The 23,869-nt window shown below is 39.2% G+C and overlaps 1 protein-coding gene across 2 annotated transcripts in view; it reads left to right on the top strand.

Annotated features, from left to right (window-relative positions):
• PLPP1 (phospholipid phosphatase 1) overlaps positions 1–23,869 on the top strand; it is a 106,773-nt gene that overhangs the window by 41,925 nt on the left and 40,979 nt on the right. The window contains exons 2-3 of one of the 2 annotated variants that reach the window (XM_054987196.1): positions 1,538–1,689; positions 12,885–13,165. In XM_054987196.1, coding sequence (XP_054843171.1) covers positions 1,538–1,689; positions 12,885–13,165 — 433 coding nt within the window. The remainder of the gene's footprint in view (positions 1–1,537; positions 1,690–12,884; positions 13,166–23,869) is intronic. The other variant, XM_054987195.1, reaches the window with a different exon arrangement.

The following is a 23,869-nucleotide window of genomic DNA, read 5'->3' as shown; positions in this document are numbered from 1 at the left end:
TCCTGAATCATGACCATTGGGGATAGTTTAATGAATTTTGATGCTGGGTGGCCATATTAAGTGTCCCCTGTCTTGCTAGAAGAGAATCCAGGGATTCTGTTACTTGGAACAAGAAAACTTTAGTAAAGCGACCATGCACGAAATTTTTTATACGAAGTTGGGATGCTGTAAGTGGTATGGTAAGGTAATTTAGAACAGGAATTGGAAACTTTCCTAAAAATAGACTAAAGTGAAACTTAGTGTGAATTTCCCTGGAGAAGCTGAGAAACAAATGCATTTTGTTGATTAAGTGCAAGAAAACTTGAGGCTGAAGGATTGCCCAAATTATGGGATGAAACCAAGATGAACAGCAAAAAGAGCAGGGATTCCTTGACCGTTGAGCACCATAATGTTAGAAAAAATACAGAGAAGCTGTTAACATTAAAGAAGCTTACCTAGAGACTTCCAGCAAGGAAGATTACTGAAACCAGCCATGCTTACTAGTCTATATTTTATTGTTCCTGATATTTTAATGCCAGACTAGATTATTGCTTTCTTTTTACGTGTATCTGTTCTCTTTTAAAAACTTTACATATGCCCACTGCTTAATCACTTTTGAAATGTATGTCATCCTTCGTAATAACATTGGAATTATTTCCAGAAATAGGCTGGAAATATGGATGAGTGAGCTTTCCTTCTGATCTCAGCTAGATGTAATGGTAAAAATGCAGATTAGTTCAGTCTTTGGAATCTGGTATTCTCTGACAGATGTTTGGATTTTAAAGTCACAATTTTGATTATATTGTTTTCACATAGGGCTTGTGTACTGGAGGTGGAGGAGTCAAAATTAATGTCCGATGCTTTACAGAACAAACAGTGACCAAGTTCCTCTGCATGGTTGTCCCAGTTCCTCTGCATGGTTCTTCTACCTTTCTCTTCCTGCTTTTGTGGTGCATGTGTGATTGTGTGAAATAGAGCCTTCTGCCTGAGGGTAACAGAAGTTGCCTTCTACATGAGGTGAAAAGCTGGTTTGGTTGAGAGCAGTAAACATAAAGAGGACTGCTGGAGATGGTTGTTGTGGGTTTTCACACAGTGTCACACACTGAGAGATCTCTGTCTTTTGGTGCTACACCTCTGAAGATGCCAGCCACAGCTGCTGGCGAAACGTCAGGAACTACAATGCCAAGACCACGGCAATACAGCCCGGAAAACCCACAACAACCATTGTTCTCCGGCCGTGAAAGCCTTCGACAATACATCGACTGCTGGAGATGTTATAAAAATGCATTTTAAGGAAATAATTTGTGAAAACCGAGCATTCAGTACAGGTGTAGGGGTAGAAAGAAATCCTGAAAAGCTTTTTTTCTTTCCTTTGAATCTTATTCATTTGAAAACCTCTAAGCATGTACTGAACCAGCATTTATTGAAAAGAAGTGGAAGTGCTCTAATTTTCTCTGTGTCCTCTGTGCTCTTGCTTGTTGCTGTGGATGGAAAGTGCTTGGGGATAAAGCTTCTTGATATACCCTGTGTAATTTAATTATTTTACTCTTTTTGCTAGCTGGCTTGCCTTTCGCAATTCTGACTGCAAGGCATGCTCCCTTCAAACGAGGAGTGTTCTGTAGTGATGAATCCATCCTGTACCCTTACAAAGAGGACACCATTTCATATCAATTATTAGCGGGAATAATTGTTCCTCTTGATATAATTGTTGTAAGTTCACAACTCATTTTCCTCCATTACATTGTGTTTTAGAAGTTTTCATATTTTGTTTGCTGCCTGAAAGCTGTCAGAAAAGGGAAGCCATAATCCTTGGAAAATGTAACATTTGAGCAGTCAAAATAGTGTTTCTGTAGGAATTGCAGGATTTATTATAATAGTGTCATTTGTATACTGCTCTTCTGGACAGATTAGTGCCAAACCAGAGTGGTGAACAAAGATAGTGTTGTTATCCTCACACTACAGCTGGGAAGCTGGGGCTGAGAGGAATGGCTAAACTGGTGAGTTCATGGCAGTAGTGAGATTTGAACCAGTGAAGTGTTACAGCGCAGCTCAATTACTTAACCACTATACTACATTGAGGGATTACATTTTAAAAACACAGTATTTAAAGTACAGTATTTTCCAGCTTTTAAAATAAGTTTGCTCATTTGAACTGTGTTCTAAATGCTCACTCTTGGTTTTAAAACAGATATTTAAAATCCTGCAGATTTAGAAGCTAGTTAGGAAAAACAAAATCTTGAGTCAGCCAGATGCCAAACCTACTGCCTGCTTTTAACAGGAGCTTTCAGCAGCCAGCCCAAAGATCCTACAGTACTTTTTAAAAGATGGTAAGTCTTGGTGAATTTCCCACTTGTGTGTGTGTGGTGGGGAGGGGTTAAAATTGTGGAGCGTTTATTAAAAAGCAGTTCCATGGTGAAGTATATTACAGCAACCCAGCCTTGAGGTTATGGAAGCATGAGGTTACTAACATTTCTGCATCCTGTTGAAAATGAATAGCCTCTGATCAGAAATGTTACCTGGCTTGCCTAAAGTGAAGAGAGAAATCCAGAAGCAGTCTAAAGTTTGAAGCCAGTGAATAGAGTTCAAAAGACAGGTATTCTTTTTACAGCCATGACTTAGATCACTTGGAAGCGTCACAAGTGCAAGAGTTGGTTTGGCTACAGTTGTGAGGTGGGGCATTCTTAGTATATGGGTGGCAATGAACTTGGGCTCTGTATGATTGCCCAGCAGTAGAGATGGGCACGAAACGAGCCATGGAACAAAATTCTGTATGGAATGGCTGGTTCGTTTGCACCGAAACACGCGTTCCATGGGAATGCGTTTTCCCGGAACAAACAAATTTTTCCAGTCATTCTGTGGCTGGTTCAGAGTTTCACAGCCCCTGCGCCGATTTTAGCCCATCGGCTGAACCCAGCATGGGGTCTGTGAAACTGACAGCCTCTTTCTCCTGCCGCTCTGTCAGTTTTACAGATCCCACATCGATTCCAGTGCAGGGTCTGTGAAACTGACAGCCTCTTTTTCTGCTGCCCGGGCTGTCAGTGTCACAGAACCCCACACTGGAATCTATGCGGGATCTGTAAAACTGACAGTCCAGGCAGCAGGAGAAAGGGGCTGTCACTTTCACAGCCCCCGCACTGGAACTGGCACAGGGGCTGTGAAACTGACAGCCCGAGCAGCAGGAAAAGAAGCTGTCAGTTTTACAGACCCTGCAGCTGAACCCAGTGCAGGGTCTGTGAAACTGACATCCCCTTTCTCCAGCTGCTCTGGCAGTAGCAGAAAGAGGCTGTCAGTTTCACAAACCCCATGCTGGGTTCAGCCCATCAGCTGAAACTGGTGCAGGGTCTATGAAACTGAAAGGTCCGTTCTCCTGCTGCCCGGGCAGCAGAAGAAAGGGGCTGTCTGTTTTAAATGCCCCACACTGGCTTCAGCAGCTGGTGTAGGGCGGTTGAAATGCCACGGAACAACAAACCACAAACTGGGAAAAGGTTGGAAGTTTGTGGTTCAAGGTTCCGTGGAATGCTATGTGGTTCAGGGTTTTTTTTGGTTCGTGCCCATGTCTACCCAGCAGCTTCACATACAGGTTGAAAAAAAGAATGCAGTAAGAGGCTTATGGAAACAATTCTCAATCCATCATTAATACTTTGAAAGTCATCTTGAATGGAAATAAACTCAGTGTCTTGAATCCTTATTTCACATTTGACTTGTGACCAGGAGGCTGGGATGAATACAAGCCTCTATGTCCTACCTCTCAGGTCACACATACTTCCTATTAATTAAAATGCTCACTTCAGCCCTTCAGCCTACACAAACAAAATAACAGCAATTTAGGTCTCTCCATAGACACTACGGGGGTGATAGTTTTTAGATAACCTTTCAGCAGGTTATTAGATAACCCATTTGACAGCTGCCTTTGAACTGCCCTGCACCAGGCTAGAAGTTCTCTTGAAGTCTCTGCAGTCTCCTCCGTTGGTACAAAGTGTTTGGTTACAGTTTCCCTTCTGGAGTACAGCAATCAATGTAAATTAAATCCATAATGGGAGACAGGTTACATACTTGAGGGAGAGAAGAGATTTTGTTTCTCCTTTACTGGAAAAAATGTATCTTATGGTTAGCTAGAACTTGGCCTTCTTGCTGTACATGTATATTGCACCAATAGCAGTGAGTGCTGACTTTTTTTATAAAAAGGAAGAATGAATTGCCTGTTTTATAGAGACAAATTGTTGACTTCATTGTAACAGAGATGACAAGGCAAGTTCTTCATCATGTCTAATTGTGAACTTGATCTATCACAATGAACTGAAATAGGGACCTCAAAGTCAAGACAAGGGTTTCTACTTTGAGATGGCTAAGCATGTTGACTGCCCTCCTTTAGGAATTAACAGGGAAATCCTAAGCAGAGTTGCTCCATTCTAAGCCCATTAAAATCAATGGTCTTAGACTGGAGTAACTCTGCTTAGGATTTCACTGTAAATGTTGAGGGCGGTTGAGTGTTGAACAGGGTCAGATTTGCCCATAACCCTTTAGAGCCTAGCAGTATCCTGGAAGAAAGAGGTGTGTGCAATTTCCTGATAGTTTAGTTTATCTTTGGAGACTTCAATGGAGTGACAAATCTGGATTTAGACAAAAAATCATCAACTGCACAAAAGAAAAGAGGATTGCTACCAAAGTTGTTTTTTGAACTGATACAACAGGAAACCTTAGAAGATGTATGGAGAAGACAAAACCCGAAAAGCAGACAATTTACGTTCTACTCCGCAAGACACTTTACACTATCGAGAATTGATATGATCTGGGCCTCAAAAGACTTAGCGTTATGGACTAAGGAAGTGGAAATAATGCCGATGGTAGGCTCGGATCATAATCCAATTATGTGGAAATTGGGGAGAAGGAGCAAAAGGAAAGGATGGAGAATAAATGAGGACTTACTTCAAGAGGGAGAGAATATGGAGATGCTGAGAAGAGAGACAAAATTCTTCATACAATACAACATGAATAAAGAAGTACCAACCAACAAGGTTTGGGACACCTACAAGGCGGTAATTAGGGGCATACTAATGGATTTAAATGGAAGAGCCAGAAAAAAGAAAGAGGAGAAGAGACAGGAGATTATGGAAAAAATAAAAGCCAAAGAAATACAGTTAAAGAAGAGACCAGGGAAAAAGAAAATTTACCAGGACATTAAAATATTACAAGAACAGTTGACAGCAATGAATAATAAAGAATTGGAGTGGAATCTCAAAAGACTGAATCAAAAAGGATTTGAAGGTGCAAATAAACCTGGGAAATATTTGGCATGGCAACTGAAAAAGAGAAAGGAAAAGAAAATAATAAATAAAATATGTGAAGATAACAAAACGTATTTGGAACAGACATCCATTAGTAGAGCCTTCTATAAATTTTATGCTAAATTGTATAATAAGAAAGAGGTCAATAAAGAATCAATAGCGACATATTTGGAGAAAATGAAGCTCCCAGTAATTTCGGAAGCGTGGAGAGATAGATTGAACAATGAAGTAACGGATGAGGAAATAAAAATGGCAATACAATCAACAAATTTGGGAAAGGCACCAGGGCCAGATGGACTTACAGCTAAATTTTATAAGACAATGGCCAATGAACTGGTACCATTCCTAAAAGAAGTGATCAATGGAGTATTAAAGGATCAGCGGATTCCAGATACCTGGAAGGAAGCCAACATTTCACTGATCCCCAAAGAGGGCCAAGATCCAACTAATGTGAAAAACTACAGGCCTATATCCTTACTTAACAATGATTATAAAATTTTTGCGAAGATATTGGCAGAGAGAGTGAAGGGGTGGCTTTCGGAAATTATTGAGGAGGAACAAGCAGGTTTTTTACCTGGCAGACAAATTAGAGACAATTTAAGGACAGTGATCAATGCTATTGAGTATTATGATAAGCGTTGTGACAAAGAGGTTGGTTTCTTCTTTGTTGATGCAGAAAAAGCGTTTGACAACTTGAACTGGGACTTTATGTTTGCCACCATGGAAAAGCTACAAATGGGAGAAAAATTCATAAGAGCAGTTAAAGAAATTTACAGAGACCAGAATGCAGCAATTGTGGTGAACGATGAGACTACCAAGAAACTGACTATAAGTAAAGGAACAAGACAAGGTTGCCCGCTGTCTCCGCTGTTATTCATCTTGGTACTGGAGATACTGATGATACAAATACGACAAGATGAAGAAATCCGCGGAATAAAAATAAAGGACTTTTCTTATAAAGTTAGAGCATTTGCGGATGACATAATGTTAATTGTGGAGGATCCAACGGAGAATATGCCAAAAGTGATAGAGACGATCAAAGAGTTCGGAGATTTGGCAGGGTTTTACATTAACAAAAAGAAGTCAAAGATATTATGTAAAAATATGACTAAGCAAAAACAACAGCTGTTAATGGAAATAACGGACTGTGAAGTAACAACCAAGGTGAAATATTTGGGAATTGAACTGACTGCAAAGAATATAGATCTATTCAAAAATAATTATGAAAAATTATGGACTCAGATTGAGCAAGATTTGATCAAATGGAATAGATTGAATTTGTCATGGTTGGGAAGGATTGCAGCAGTTAAGATGAATGTGTTACCAAGAGTAATGTTTTTGTTACAGACAATACCAATTATCCGAGACTCTAAGCAGTTTGAAAAATGGCAGAGGAAAATATCAGATTTTGTTTGGGCAGGCAAGAAGCCTCGAGTGAAAATGAAAGTTTTACAAGATGCAAAGCAAAGAGGCGGAATGCAACTGCCCAATTTAAGACTTTACTATGACGCAATTTGCCTAGTGTGGCTGAAAGATTGGATGACGTTGAAGAATAAGAAATTATTGGCCCTAGAGGGATATAAAAAAATATTTGGATGGCATGCATACCTATGGTACGACAAAGTAAAAGTGAACTCTATGTTCCTACATCATTACATACGGAAAAGCCTATATGCAACCTGGAAGAAGTATAGAGACTTCCTACAAGAAGGAATCCCCATGTGGGTAGTTCCGTATGAAGTAATAGATCCGAGAGCTGTCTATACTGAGCAACAGTGTTTAACATATAAGGAGATAACCCAAATAGAATCTTTCAAACTTAAAATAAAGACACAGGACGAGTTATCACCCAACTATGATTGGTTCCAGTATAGGCAGATCAGACATCTCTACAACTCGGACTGTGCAAAGGGAGGCATAAGAACAGAGAATTCGGAACTAGAGCAGACACTTTTAAAAGAGGATAAGAAGGAAATTTCCAAGGTATACCAAGTACTGTTGAAATGGTATACTGAAGATGAAATAGTTAAAGTACAAATGGTGAAGTGGGCCATAAACTTTAATAAAGAAATAACAATGGAGGCATGGGAACACTTGTGGAAAAACACAATGAAGATTACAACGTGTACTAATATTAAAGAGAACATTTACAAAATGATCTATCGTTGGTACATGACACCAAAGAAGATTGCGCTAGGGAATCTGAACACTTCTAATAAATGCTGGAAATGTAAAAAACACGAGGGCTCTCTGTATCATATGTGGTGGACGTGTGAGGTAGCCAGGCAGTACTGGGGAGAAATAATAAAAGTAATAAGTGAGATTCTACAATTTCAAATTAATAAGAACCCAGAACTCCTGCTACTGAACCTGGGAATGGAGAACATTCCAGCCCAACATAGAACATTGTTATTTTACATGACATCAGCGGCCAGACTTTTGTATGCGCAAAAATGGAAAACACAAGAAGTGCCAACTATTGAGGATTGGACCTACAAATTGCTGTATATGGCCGAAATGGACAAAATGACAAGAAAACTGAGAAATCTGGACCCAGGACAGTTCAACACAGACTGGGAGAAGCTGAAGCAATATGTGCTGAAAAAATGGGAGGTGGGAAGAGAACTGTGGCAGTTTGAGAACTACTGAAATATGATAAAATGTAGAGGGGGGTGACTTTACCGGAGGGTAGAGAGAGAAATGAAAATGTCTAAGCAGCTATTTTGTTAGAGTGTTATATATAGAAAAATATATAGAAAATGGATAGAAAATAATTAACTATAAGGACCGACTAATTAACATTGTTTCTGGTATAAACGTGTAACATGTTAAACTGAATGAGCCTACCTGAAGAAATATATGGATCAAATTGATTGATAACCTTTGAGGATAGTTATATAAAGTAATATATGGAATATAAGTTAAATTGGTTGACTTATATAAATGCATGGGTTATATGGTTTAGATGGTATATGGTTTATAGAAATATTTGAAACCAGGAAACTATGAAATTATGTTAAAAAGCGACAAATTGTTTGTCCAATATGGAAGAAGGGACTCCAAGATAAGGTATAGAGTAATAAAAAATAGTTAAAGAATTATTGCTTAGATCAAAGGGAAAGTATATGTTTGTTAGATAGATGAATTTAAAATGAGTAAGAGAAAAGGGACAAAGGGTTGGAAAACTGTTGGAAGTCAAAAGAAAAGGGGGGAAAGGGAGGGGGTTAGAAATTGGGAAACGGGAATTGATTGTAATGTGAAATTATATTATTCTAATTCCAATAAAAATTTTATTAAAAAAAAAAAAGTTTAGTTTATCTTATGCTCCGACCTCCTTCCCCCCCATGATTTCTGGTGTCTCAACTTTCTCTTTTGCTTTTTGATCCCCTCTAAAATGTTAGAAAAATACATTACTTTGCAATGTTCTTAGTTCACAGAACTTCCTTACGACTTTCCTAATTATTTTTATGCTTCCTGTACTAAAAACAGGCCCAAACTTTTAAGTCAAGGTCATTTTCAGAGTTCATGGCTCCATGGACAGGACCATTAATAACTGATAAGAAGACACCTCATTTTTAAGTGTCTGCTAGATTTCTTAAGAAAAGAACCTCATGGAATTTCAGCCTTGACATACTATAAGAACAGCTTCTGCACCATGTATTGGCTTATTTTGAAAGAATTGCTGAAGAATAGTGGTATCTGCCATTCTAACTAAAAATTTATGTTCAGACCAGAAATGCTGGATGGATTTACATAACTCTAAATGTTCATTGAAAGTAGCATGTTGCTACTTTACTTTTGCAGAGAAGCCCTGAATTTTCAACATATGCAGATGTTACTGAAATCTGGAAGATAGGTATAGATTGTTGAAAAAGTTGGCTGTTCAGTGAAACAGTGGTATAGGTATTTTTACAGTTAACCAAGTGAGGATTATTCAGATTCTGGCATCTGTAAATGGTGGAAACAAGTCTCACATGCTTTAACGTTTGGAGCAGTTTCTATTTTGTGTGTCCTGCCACAGCAAAGGCACACTTGTCTGCTGGCGTATGCTGTGATTGCATGACATTCAGTGCAATCCTGAGCATAGTTCAGCCTTCTATTGACTTTAGTGGGTGCAACTGCTTAGGGTTGCACTAAATGTCATCAGGTGCTGTCTGAGTTCAGGTAGCCCCCAAGAGTGAGTGTCAAGTCTAACTAGGGCCTACTGTTCAACACCTTTAAAATTAAAAGCATACTGTAAGTCACAGTGTAAAAAATGCTGATCAAGCATAGTTTAATCTTTAATAGACAAAAGAACAAATGTGCTACTGTATTCTGTACAAGATATAAACAATGGAGAAGCACTACAAGAAGCCCATGGAATGTGGAGTTGAACTATTTGCATGTGAAGAAAGCCCTGCTGGATCAGACTAGTTGTCCATTTAGTCAAACATACTTTTTCACACTGTAGCCAACCAGTTGTCCTGGAGGGCCAACAAACAGGGCATAGAGGTCAGTCTCCAATGTTGCCTCCTTGCACCAGTATTCAGAGGCTTACTGCCTCTGAATGAGGAACTTCCTTTAGTTGCTAGTAACCTTTGAGGAACCTGTCCTCCATTAACCTAATTCCCTTTTAAAAGCCATTTCTGCCAGTAGCTAGTATTCTCTCTACTGACAGTGAATTCTATGGTTTAAGTACATGCTACACGCTAAGTAAAGTAAAGAACTACTTTTTTTGTCTTGAATCTACCAGCCAGCAACTTTATTAGGTGACCTTGAGTTCTGATGTCTTGGGAGAGGGAGGAAACAGTCTATTCCCTTTCTCCATCTCATGCATAATTTTATAAGCCTCTATCATGTGTCACTCCCTGTCCTGGTTACTTTTTTCTGAGTTGGAAAGCCCCAGGCTTTTTAGCTTTTCCTCATAGCCAGCCCCTTCCTTGTAGGAAATGTTCCCCAGCTCCTTAATCATGCTTGCCCCTCTTCTCTGCAATATCTTTTTTTGAGATACAGTAGCCAGCACTGTAAACACGGTTTCAAGTGAGGCCACAATACAGATCTATACAGGGTCATCACAATATTGGCTGTGTTATTTTCAATCAATTTCTTAATAATCTCTGTCATGCAGTTTGCCTTTTTAACTACTGCTGTACTCTGAGTCAGCATTTTCATTGAATTATCCTCTACCATCCCTCTTAATTTGAGCTTTTCAGTCTTCTTGCTTGAGTTGTTGTCCTGAGCTGTGCCTGGATTACAAATAAATTGGGTTTCCATGTAAAGATACAGCTGGAACTAACAAATTCACATTGTTGAATACTAAGATCTTGTGGAATGGGAATAGTCCATATCTCTGAGGTTCTTTATTTGTCTTTCTACCTCATCCTGTATGCTTTCAGTACATGAAGATATTTTACATGATGATATGGCAGTCTTTCTTAATTGACATTATTCTGATCTTGCCTGGATTGAGTATCAAAAAATCTTATTAAAGATTAAAATCCTGGCATGGAAATTGCTAGGGCTGATGAGGCAAGAAATGCATAGCTGCTTATTATCAGCATATTGATGGTATTGAATCCTATTCTTCCTCTTAGTATGTATTAAACAACATTAAGGGACAGTACCTTTGAAGATAAAGATTTCATCGCATCATGTGATTACCTTAAAGAAGTGTCAATAAAGGTATCACTATCCTAGTACTTGTATGTAGTAAATATACACATACAAGTGGAACATGTGAATCTCTCTAGCTATGCTTAAGCTTCCTTAACTCTATTAGATTACCTTCAACCCAATGCTGCTGTGGTTTAATGGCAAAAACTAGTGTTCTGTAAGGGACTGAAATGTTGAATGACCTCTCTAACCACCGTTAGTAGTTGTTGGTGGGAAGCAGAGTGATTCAAGCTTTCAACATGAGCCTGCTGAACTCTCATTAGATTGAGGTGCCAGTGTCCACAGAATAATAGACCATTTGTGGTGATGAATCTGAGTAGGATTGCGCCTGTCCTGAAACTCCCATTGGAAATCAAGTTACCAAACAAGTACAATTAAGTGAAACCTTCCACAAAGACCCAACCTTATTTCTTGAGTTGTTTGTGTGAAACTCAGTGCGATTATATTATATCTATAGATTATAGGTTACCTATGAGAAACCCTTTCTCATAAACACATGGAAATTCCCAAGGGCAAAGCATTCTAGGATACAATTCACACAAATTCTCACAATATCAGATACCTCATTACCAGAAGGTAGGTGTACTAGTGGACCATGTAGCTATGGGCATGATTCACAAAATACTGCTGTATTTTAAAGATCACATGTATATTGCAGGATAGAAGAAATAACCTACCCTATTTTGTCTTGAACAATTTCAGTCCCTGAGACAAAGCTGGGTCTTCAGTATTATCTAATCAGGTCTTGGTAGTGTGTGCTGGGTCCACATAATGCTCCATAATCACATTGTATGGAGTTCCAGGTTTATGAAAGAAGTAGTGAATGTGAGTTGTATGGAAGAGCTGGAGGTAGAAATGGAACATGAATTTTGTGAAGAGGCTTGTTATAAACCATTTGTAATTCAGAGACACCTCCTGCCCTGCAGTGACTTAATGGGCACTGTGGTTGCCAACTTCTCCTTTCCATTACAGTCTTTCATATTGCATGAAATTCTGTTCAAGAGGGTCTCCTGATCTCTACAAGTGGTTTTTGTTGCAAGGGGCAAGAACAGGAAATGGAAAGAGCTGAAAAGTTTGTGTGCTTGCCTTTTGAATGCTGGCCATATTTTTTTAACCCTGAAGAATAGTTCACTTAGGGCTCTTAGATATTTAATGAACCAACATATACTGTCTGCAAAATATTGGCTAATAAAAAACTTTGCATCCACTTTTCAATGTTATCTTGTTTCCTACCGGATAATTCTCTTGCAACAGATGTTCATTATGAAGGACAGCTGATTTGTGAACATTTATATTTTTTCTCAGGACATAAGACACAATGGGAATTGTATTCATGCGAGTGAGCTCTTCCACACTTCTTTGCTTAAAATTCTAATAAGCATAGTTTTGAAAAATAATTGGATCTACTGGAACATTTAATGCATTTTGTGAAAGCATGGAAGCTTTCTGTAGTTTAAACACTAGCCTTTAACACCTCTGGCAACAGTGTTCTTGTCTAGCTGTCTATCCTGATTCCTGACTTTGCAGAATATCACATTCTCGGAAAAGAAACATTTTGTTCTGAGCAAAAGGTGAAGAATGAGTGTAAAGGATGTAGAAACTGAAATGTGCTGCATTCTGAGGGTTCTGGGTCTTCTATGAGTTGATGTGGGAAAAGTTTTACTTCTAGAGAAAAGGTGAAGGTTTCAAATGCTTACATTGTTAATTCATTAAACCTTCACCTTGTAATCAGATGGAAAAAGAACAGAGGTTCCTGTTTACTTCAGTGTGCTTTGGCACAGCCAGTTCAAATGGACACTGAAATGGGCTTCCAGAAATTGTTGACTTTTTCATATTGTTCATTGAAAACTAAATTTACACATGAAAAAGTTGATTTAGCAATGCTGTCTGATATTCTCCTTTTCCTCTAAGGATCCATGTGTGTTTCTTTAACTTGTCTTTCTGTGTTTTTTCTTTCTTCCTTCCCAGATAATCGTGGGAGAAGCCCTTTCTGTGTATTACAACCGTTTGCACTCCAACTCATTTGTCCGAAACAATTATATTGCCACTATTTACAAAGCCATTGGAACATTCCTTTTTGGTGCAGCTGTTAGCCAGTCTCTGACAGACATTGCCAAATACTCAATAGGCAGACTGAGACCTCACTTTGTGGCTATCTGTAACCCAGATTGGAGACAGATCAACTGCACTTCAGGCTATGTTGAGAACTTTCACTGCCTTGGAGACAAAGTCAAGGTTAATGAGGGACGGTGAGTATGATAACCTAATATATTTGTGAAGACTTACATTTTTTCTGGAGACATTTTCTGGAGAAAGTTAGACTGTTTACTTGGATGTCAGCAAGTTGGGTTTACTTGCTGTTCCTCAAAGGATGGATTTATTTATTTATTTTATGTCATTTATAGTCCGCCTTTCTCACTGAGACTCAAGGCGGGTTACATAGTGTGAGATTAGTACAATCAGTGTCAAGAACATTTCCGTACAGTGTCAAGGACATTTCCATAAACAATGCCATAGGGTAAATAAATACAATTTTACAAACACATAGCATTATCAAGGATCCAGTACAGAGATGAAGAAGTGCTGAAACAGAACCTAATTAATTCTAGGACTGACATTAGACAACATGAAGCACAGGTAGTATATAGGAGTACACCTTCCAAGCAGTCTTCAGGGCAACCCCATGTAGATTCTATTACAACTATCCATTCTTCAGATTACTGTAGAATGGATTAGCTGCAATCAGATGAGCTGTGCTCAAAAATGGTTAAATTTCCCTGGTTAGATATAGATGAAGGAAGATACTTATAGCAACAGCATCAAACCTGCTTCTCCATGAACATGGGTGTCTAGGAGTACTCCCAAACTCTTACTGAATCTATGAGCTTATGTGGCACACTGTCTAGGTAGTGAAACCTCCTCATAGGACACTAACTTTTCCAGCCATCACTGCCATCTTATCTGGATTTAGCTTCAGCTTGTTTATTGTAGCCACTGGACTGCAGCCTCAAGATAATAGCCAAGAATGAGATAGCAGTTTCTGGAAGCTTAGACATATTTTATACATAGCAGAGCTATATATAAATATGTCTATAACTAAACACATCTGTAGGATAGGATAGGATAGGATAGGATAGGATAGGATAGGATAGGATAGGATAGGATAGGATAGGATAGGATAGGATAGGATAGGATAGGATAAGCCAAGCCGTCCTAGATTTTTATCAAGGACTACAAAGAATTGTACAGCTGCTGTCATGCATCCAAGAGTACCTTATGTTTGTAAAACAGAGCGAGCGCGTACACGCTGGGGCCCGGCACAGGTTCTGCAAAGGAGGACTGAGCTGCTTTAAGTTCATTCTGCTTTCATTCAGGGGGTGGGGCTGTGTGTGTATGTGTGCTGCTTTGAGTTCATTCTGCTTTCTTTTCAGGGGGTGGGGCTGTGTGTGTGTGTGCTGCTTTGAGTTCATTCTGTTTTATTTTCATTCGGAGGTGGGTGGGGCCTGTGTGTGTGTGTGTATGTGTGCTGCTTTGAGTTCATTCTGCTTTTCATGGGGGTGGGTTGGGCTCTCCGTGTGTGTGTGTCTTTCATTCTTTTGTTGACTGAAGTTAACATTGTTATGGTTCCCCACAGCTTTTGAATGCAGATTGGTTCTGTGTTAGTTAAATATATCAGTTATAGTTATTTGTATTAGTTAAAATATCAGTTATGCTTATTCCAGTTTTATGCTAGGAATGAATAGCTGTGTCCAAGTCACAGAAGGCTTTCATCAGCATATAGGTGTTCTTATGTCTTGATAGCTGTAACTCAAATGGTTCTCCCCACCTTCAGCTGATTAACATCACTGAAATTGCAGTGGACATATGGGTGTTAAGGAAGTTTTTATGAATATTGTTTGTCTGGGACACTGGAATATTTATGAGCATTTCACAATGTCACAACAGCTTAGCCATTGGTAAGATAGAGTTGGCCAGCAACAACAACAAAAAAGTATTTTAAACTAAGTATCAATCTAATGCTGCTAAAGTTGAGTATCTAATTTTGAATTGCTCCAGTAAAGCAAAACCCTCCGTGAAAATTTGAAAATTCAATATTTATTAGATTAGAAATTTTAGACTGTGGAATTTTGAGAAAGAATTTTAGAATTTTTTTTCTACACTGCTAGAGGGAATCTGTTAGAATTTAGATTTGTGAGATAGGTTTTGGATTTTTAGAGGCCTCCTCCTTGCATATTTTAAAATATGATTCCAAAGAAATGAAATGTTTGGGAAAGGGATTGGAAGATTTAAATTTTTGTAGAGGATACAGAAGGGAAACCAACCTTTTCTCATAGTAGTGTAATTTTCCAAGCTTACTAACATTTATCTCGTCGTAATGCATTGTACTGGGTTCTGGGAAGCAGCAGCACTTCTGGGAAGTGGTGGCACATTCAGGAGTGACGTTATCACACATTTTTGGGGGCACGCCCAAAAGCTCATATCTGGGAAATCTAGCTAGTCTTTAAGGTGCTGCTGGACCCAGATTTTGCTCACATGCATATGAACTCGACCACAAATCACTGACAGTTTGGTTCATTTTAAGCACATTCTTATCTACCATCTAAATCATTGGACAAGCATATATATAGGTTTGGCTGGGTCATGCCCCAAATTAGGAATTGAATGCGGGGGCGGGGGAGGGGAATTAATTGTTCACTAAAAGTGAGTAGTTTTATGACTGTTTAAGAAGCTGCCTTATAAGCCTGTTGAATGTCCAGCATATGTCAAGATGGTTTTGTAAAAACAAAGACTATTTTTCTGCATTCACAAAGCTTGAACATTGGTGTTGATTTTACTCAAATCATTGATCTGTATTTTTAAGTATATGCTAACATGAGCTGTCCTGCTACAGTAAACGTAAACCTTACTGAAAGCACCATTCCCACAGCTTTACGTAAATATACATGTCTAATTTTAAATTATCTTTGGCCTGCGGAAGGACACTCAGTATTTTTAAACCAGAAGAACAAAAACAGGAGCTGAGAAGCCAAACAAGGGCATTTTCCTAAAGAAAGAAATCTACTTTTAAATAAACGTGTAGTTACTTAACTTATTTTATAGTTTTTTGGTGTTTGTACCAAGACTAACCTCATGTTCAGAACGAACTGGCAGCATGTGTGTGTATACATGATCTTGGATATTGGGACCAGAAGCTGGAGTTGAATATTACTTAACCAAAAACATGTTCCCAAACTCTTCATGGTGAGGATACAGGAACAATTACAGCATGGGGATTGGGGGCGGGGGAGGGTGCCTAACTCTTCCCATACCGGTTAATTCTCATCTTCAAATCCTCACCCCTCCCCTGTCCATTTTTCTTTGAAAGGCGTGCTTATTTATATATCTGGGTAATTTTAAGTCATTACTCTGTAGCTTTAGATTTATGCTGGGGTAAAAATTTTGGGAAGGGGCACTTGCAGGGTAACATTCCACCCTAGCATGTTCTTTCCCTGTGACTTCACTCCCCCATATTTGCCTTACAATAGTAATATGAGACACAATATGGAAGCACACTGGTATTTCTTTGGCATTGAGGCAGCAGGAAGCAGAAGAGACTTTGAAAAAAGAGTTGTGCTTAATAAAAAATCTGAATTGTCTCTGCTTCTTTAAATGTTGTAACCTGCCTCGAGTCTCGGCGAGAAAGGTGGACTACAAATGAAATACGTGTTAACATACAACTTTGCTCTGAGTGGGAAGAATAGTATGTGACAAATTTGCTTCTGATCTGTTGCCAGAGTGCAAAGGGTTTTTTTGGGTGTGTGTGTTTTACAACCTGTCTTATTCTTCAAAGACTGAGGTTAAGTGCTTAATTTCTAAACTAGAGAATACTCTTCTATTTGTGTGAACAGAGGGCTAAAATTGAAGTTGGAAGGAAGTTAAATGTAACTATGTAGAATGTGCTATAAACAAGTGAGAATATTGTTAGAACTAGCATTTGTGCTGCCAGTTTTATAGATTTTTATGATGGAAAATGATGCATCACAGTTCTTTTGTAGAAAGGCCAGATACACTAAGTATTCCTATACTAGCTATTTTCAGTTTCTTAGCATGGTAAGTATAACACTGAAGATAGCACAGATGCCACTTACCTTGACCTTATTGTATTATTTTTATTCTAATTTATTTTATCAGTTCACAAATACAGAATGTATATACATCCCCATGTAGTTTTTAATATATAGTTTTAGAAGTAGTTGCTGCAAAGCAAGGTACTATTAAATTTGGAGAAATGTTTGTTTAGTGGGCCAAACCTCTGAATAATTAAATAATACAACGTTTTCTTGATGTGTGTTTCTTCCTTAGCTATTAAAGAAGGGAATTTTACTTATAAATTCCCCAAAATTCAAAGTGTTCTCATTGGCCTTGGCTGAAGTTGGTTAGATGTTGGCTGGAAAAGTTTATTTGACAAGCTTAGTTGAACAAATTTATTTATGCTAGTTTGAGAAATTCATTGCCCCATCAATATTGCAATAATTTGCATTATTACTGTTTTGAAATTAACATTATATGCATTCATTTTTGTCAGTGGCAAATAATTTGTCAATCACTTTGTGGAGATGTGAATAAAATCACTGGTAACATACAAAAAATACATACCTGTCTAACAGCTCAGCCCTGTGGTACCAGATGCCTTTGTAGACATTGAAGGATGGGTATTGCTTTCATACCCTGTTTGTAAATTTCTAGATACGGATATTGCTGGGAACTGCATGCTGGATTATTGTTCTCCATTCATGGAAGTTATTGGGCTTCTGATAGTTTGCATTGATCCACCAAGCTACCCTTCCACATAGGGGAGATGAGCCAGAATTTTTCCAGGCAAAATCTGATTTTATTGGTCTCCCCAAACCCGCTTGACTAAGAACGACCCTTAGAAATAGGCCATCACTGCTTCTGCTTCTTCATTATCCTTTGTGCAAAGATCTTGTGTGATACTGCTCTGATCTGTTGAGGAGGAGGTAGGTGATACCAGTATAGCAGCGCTTCCTGAGCAAAACAGGTGCTGCATTAATTTTGGAAATGCATTATATATAAAATAATTTTAAAATATTAGTATTCGTTGCGCACACTTTAAAGATGCTGGTTGCTACATGGATTACAATTTGTCCAAAAAATATTAACTGCATGACCTCAAAATATTATCCTTGTAGAAATGTTCAGTGTAGCTTGTTTGCCTTCTTTAAGAAACAAAATACCAGTACTTTAATAATTAGATCCATGCTGTTGGCTACAAAGCAGAGAGTTGATTTTTAGTGGAAATTTTCTTTCTTTTGGCTCACTTAAGCCTGTTATTTAGGGCTGCTAAACTTGCCACTTCTTAAGAAAATGCTCTAGGATTAATTTATTTTGTCACGTTTTCCATTGGATGACAGGCTGGGGGGCAGGGGGTGTATAGGCCATCCTGAAACCAAAACTCATATATGACCCTTCCATTTTCTCCATTTTTCAGTTCCAATCACCCTGCAATCTTTTCCTTACTGTTTGCTATTAAATGCTTGAAAGTATGCTGAGTACTGTGCAGTTGTTCCAGACCAATTTTTTCTGAAACTATTTATAGTTTAAGGGGAAAGGAGGGAGAAGGAATAAGGTTCACAGTAATGCAGATGTGCTCAGTAAAAAAAAATCCTTATATTCTTCATGGAATGTCATTTGCAGTAAAATTTGAAGAGGATTGTTAATTAGCATTGAGGGCAAACTAAAAGTAAATACCTTTTCTAAAGAAAAGTTTTGGAAGAGCTCAGGCATGTTTAATGGGCAAGAGGAGAACTATTCCAGGTGGAAATGGAAAAAGAGAGGAAAAGAATGAAGGTGGAAAATGGAGGAGGGAGGCTGGGATACGTCAAGAAGGAAAAATGAGGAGGAATGAAGCAATTTAGCAGGATTGTAATTAGAGGAAGAAAGAAGTGGGAGCAAGATTCAGGGCTTTGGAAGTGAGGATTAGCGTTTCCTTAATCGTGCATATCTGGGTTTCTCTGATAATTTGAAATTTTCAGAGCAAATATGAGAGGGAAAAGTCACCTATCAGACTAGGGAGCCAGATGGCCCTTTAGAGCCCAGGAACTGTGTAGGGAAGGCTGGAGGCCAACATACAGCAGGCAACTGGAGAGTCAGCCAGGAGTTACATAGCTCAGCCATGCTCTCTGGCAGTAGGGCAAGGGGAGCAGAGCCAATCTCTACAGTGACCTCTACTTATGTCCTACTATTCCTCTCCAGTGTGCTCCAGCACTGCACTTTGGTTCCAGCTCAGAACCACTTGCAGGGCGCATTCAGAGCTGCTTTGCTGCTGACGTACACAACAGGAGTGATCCGATCCAACTCTTCTGCCCAGAGAGAGAGAGAGAGCGTGAGTCATTCTTGGTTAAGTGTCATTTCTAAATTTACAATCAGAGGTATTCCAAGGGAGTAGGGGAATCTCGTTTCCTTGATCTCTTTGTGGAGTTTAGTTCCTAAGGAAATCTTCCTAAACACTTCTCCCTCTTTTATAACAAGTGAAGGATTATAAACACATAAACTTAAAATTTATTCTTACTCTTCCCTGATACTTTTTCTTGTCAAATTGATGTTGAAAGTATTCAGTATGTTTTCATTTTCTTATAATTTTTAATAAATATTTTAAAAATGCATGGCATTGCACTGGTTAAAATTAATTTAACAGAGGCCAAACGGAAAGCTACAAGTTGGTCTAACTAGTGCTAAGTAGAATAATCCAGCTGGTTTGTTCTCCAGTTTTAATAACTGCTGGTAGAGGAAATGAGGACATATAATTTCACATAGATAGCTACATTAGTCTTCAGTAGAACAGCAGGATTTAAGTCCCATGGCACATTAGAGAGGAACAAATTTTTAAGGGTATATGCTTCCAAGAATCAAAGTATCTGAAGAAAGCTTATATCCTGAAAATTTTGTTGGTCTCTCCGGTGCCATTGGAGTCAGATCCTGTTGAGGACAGACAATTTGTGACTAAGGCCGTTTCCACACACGTTAAATAATCCACTTTCAATACGCTTTAGTGCACATTTGTAACTGATTTTCCATGTGTGGAACAAAAAATCCACTTCTAAAGGATAACTAAAGTGCATTGAAAGTGCATTATTTAATGTGTGTGGAAACAGCCTAACTGTTGTTTCCATTCCTGTCCCATCCTTTGAAACCTTTGATGGTCAGGTTAGCATGCCATTGATCAATGAATGCTGCTTCTGAAAGCCAGGCCCAGTCTGTAGTAAAGCATCAGTTGTGCAAGATCTAAGCCTGGATAAAGAGGCTGACCCCAGTATGAGTTGCCAAGATCTGGTTGGGTGAGAAGAGATCTTTCTCAGAGGATCCTGTCCAGGTTTCTCAATGGAGCACCAGCTTAGGTTTGACTGAGCTGCTAGTACTGGTATTGAACTAAAAACCCTAAGGTCCTCTAGGGGATTCCAACCATGCAGAGGTCCCTTAATAGGACTGGATAGCTGCTATGACAGTCATGAGGCTTTCCCAGAACACTGAGTTGCTTTGTTGAGTGAATGAATATCTTTGATAAAAATACGCTTACTGTGGTTCACATAGTATTATAATCTAGAAGAATGCTGTAGTACAGTGGTTAAATGGTTGTGTTGTGAATTAGCACTCTGTTAGTTTGAATCCTGTTGCTGCCATGATCTCAGGGAACCACTGGGTAAGTGAGTAAGCTACTCCTCTCAGCCCCAGCTCCCCGACTGTTTTGTGAGGATAATAGCAATACTGACTTTGTTCGGTGCTCTGAGTGGGGTGGTAATCTGTTTAGAAGAGTAGTATATAAGCGCAGTTGTTATTAATATTATTACTATTATTATTTGTGGCAACATAAGAGTTTAAAAACAGCAGATACCATATTTAAACAACAAATGTAAGGTAGTGGGTTAAAAATATAAAAGCAGCCTATCTCATAAAAGCCACAGAAGTTCATAAAGTCATAGAGCTCAGAGCAGCAAGGTTAAAATGCCAAAACTCAGAATGAAAGCAGCACATAAAATACAGCGCTGCCACACAAAAAGCATGTTTCTAACAGTCTAAGATCAGTTGGTCAGCCCCACATCTACTAATGTTTTGAAAGCATTCCAAAAGTGTGAAGTTGTTAAAGATTTCAGTGGGAGGCCAGCAAAAAGGAGATGGCTTGCTTCTTTTATGGGCAGCATATCCCGCTTGGGGACTACAACTGTAAACTGCCTGTCGCAGGTACTTGCCAACTTTCCTTCTTTCAAGGCTCCCTGCAACATAATGGCAACAGAATGATTTAGGTAGTCCTTCATATACTTTGAGCCCCAGCCATTAAGGTCAAAGGTGGGACCTTGGGTAGAGGCAAGAAACAAACTGCAAGCCAGTGCAGGTGGAGCAGCAGGGATGTTTGTTTTAGCAGGTGCTTGTTAATGCTCTGGCTGCCGCATTTTGGTCCAGCTGCAGCTTCTGAAATATTATTTAAAACATTTCTGTCTTGCCTTTCTTATCAAGGGACCCAAGGACGGTTACTGTTAAAACAAAAAACTCATAGGCAACAAGTCTAAAAAAATATGAACTTGAACTAAAGGAGACTAAAAGACACAAATGGAGGCAGATTTGACATTGAACCCCCCAGGAAATTTTTCTGATTGCATGCTTTCCTGGGGCGGCTCTGGAGTTTTCAAGGGAATCCCATGTGGGGTGAATTACAGTACTAGTATCGCTGTAACCAAGGCTTGTACAAGAGAGTCTGAGTCTGCTTCTCCAGGAATGGCAATGTCTGGAGAATCAGTCGAAGCTGGGAAGAAGTATTCCTTGCTACCTAGTTATCCAGCAGAAAAAAAGAAAATTTTCCTGATTCACAGCACATCCATTTGTCTAGATTAAGGTCAAGGCCCATATCTAGCCTCTCACAGACACCAGTTCTGGGTTCCCGCTACCTCTTTAGAAATAGATGGATACAAAAGAAATTTGGCATAATCAGCACATAAATGAAGTCATAAGGCTGCCAGTGGTTTAATTGTAGTTATTAAACATATTGGGGCACAAAATAGTGCTCTGAAATGCTCTGGAGGCCATGGGTCGGAGCCGTTGTCCCCTAGCACTACCTTCTGAGATCTGTCACCCCGGAGAGAGTGCTCGCCATGGCCAAATGACTTAGAAGTATGCTATGATCAATAGTGTTGAAAGCTGCTGAGAGAGAGAGGAGAACCAGCAGGGATACAGTCTCCCCAAGTTGACCATCATTGGTCATCCAGCAGGACCACCCAAGACGACTTCCATTTCATGTCCAGGCAGGAATCCAGATAATCAGTTATATCCAGTTAAGAAGTTACCATTCTTTCAAGAGCCTTACCGCAAAATGGAAAAATCAAAACTGATCTATCATTAGGTCATTTTTTTTCCAAATTGTATTTCATTATAGCGTATTTCAAGGCTGGAAGTTCTCAGACATGTTGGTAAGTCATATGCTTGAATAGGCATTTCTCTTGAGCAAATGCTGGGTGGTTCAGTAGTGGAGGAGATTTCTGGTGACAAAGGAATCACCCCATGCTGTTTAACATCTATGTGAAACTGCTAATGAGGTCATTTGGAAACTTGGAGTGAAGTGTTAACAGTATGCTTATGACTTGCAGTTCTGCTTCTCCTTTTCATCAGAGTCATATGAGTCAGTGGATATCCTGGATGAGGGGTCTGGGGCAGTAATAGACTGGATGAAGGCTGATAAACATAAGCAAGATCTGTTAATTTGGTTGCTGTTGGACATGAGAAGTCAGCCTGTCAAGGAGAAGGTTGCACTTTCCCTGATGGGTGCATGTTCACAGCCTGGGCATGCTAATTGATCCGTGTCTTCTGAGCCACGGGTCATCTCAGTGATACAAACTGCCTTTCGCTCATCACAGCCCATTTTGAAGAATCATGATCTGGCCACTGTCATACATGCTCTGATCATATCCTTGTTGGATTAATACAGTGTGCTTTCTCATAAGGGCTACCTTTAAAGACTCAAAACTTCAGTTAGGTGTTTTCCACATGGTCACTTTACAGCATTTCAGAATTTATTCTGCTTTCCATGTTATCCAGAGTTCCACATGTACAAGGGAGTCATGGGAAGCAGAAATGGTTTTTGTCCATCTTTTCCCTGTTTTTATCCCCTGCACACATTCTGCAATTTTTTTAAGCCACTGCCCAGTTGCAGCTGGCATGTGTCATGTCCATGCAGAATCAAAATATCGTGTTCTGCTTCTCCTGCCCCCCTCTTCCTTTCCCCCAGGAGCTGATTGATCTGTCCACTGGTAACCACTCCCACCCTTCTCAGCAATCTGAACTCCTTTTCCGCCATTTTTTTCAGTAAATTGAGGTAAGGGACATAACGCTGCTTCTCCATTAGCTTCCCTTTTCCCAGGTATGCACGCACTCTCTCTTTTTTTTTCAAAGCCAGGAACTAGTCCTAACATTGCTGCTTATTCCCTGATGGCTTTAAAAGCTAGAAAAAGGTTAAATGGCTGGTTTCCACTTCTTCTCTTGGTTGAATGAGCACACATTTTTTTTCAAAGCTAGGAATGAGTTGTAAATGTTACTGCTCATCCAGGAAAGGGTTAAATGAGTGCTTTTTCCTCCCTCCCCTCTTCTCCTAATGCCAAAGAGGAAAAAAACCCCAAGCGTTTTTGCACAGCCCTTTGAAAAACAAAGTGGCAGGGAAGCTGCTGGGAGGGAATGATGGGACCCCAAGCTGTTTCAGCACCAATCAGAGTGAATGCTCAGCATCGCTGGCTTAAAGTGTGCTGTGTGGAATGGGCCATAGTACCAGCTGCAGCAGCAAGATTTCTTGTTGGTTTGGGCTACAAGGAATACATCTTGCCAGTTTTTAAAAGTAATGTTCAGTCAAATACAATTTGTTTAAGCTTTATTTGGATTTAGTTAAAATTAGCATTATTTGGATTGAGGTAAAATTG

Source organism: Eublepharis macularius, chromosome 8 (assembly GCF_028583425.1).
Source record: "Eublepharis macularius isolate TG4126 chromosome 8, MPM_Emac_v1.0, whole genome shotgun sequence".
In the NCBI taxonomy this organism is placed as follows: domain Eukaryota; kingdom Metazoa; phylum Chordata; class Lepidosauria; order Squamata; family Eublepharidae; genus Eublepharis; species Eublepharis macularius.
This window is presented reverse-complemented; position numbering and strand designations above follow the sequence as displayed.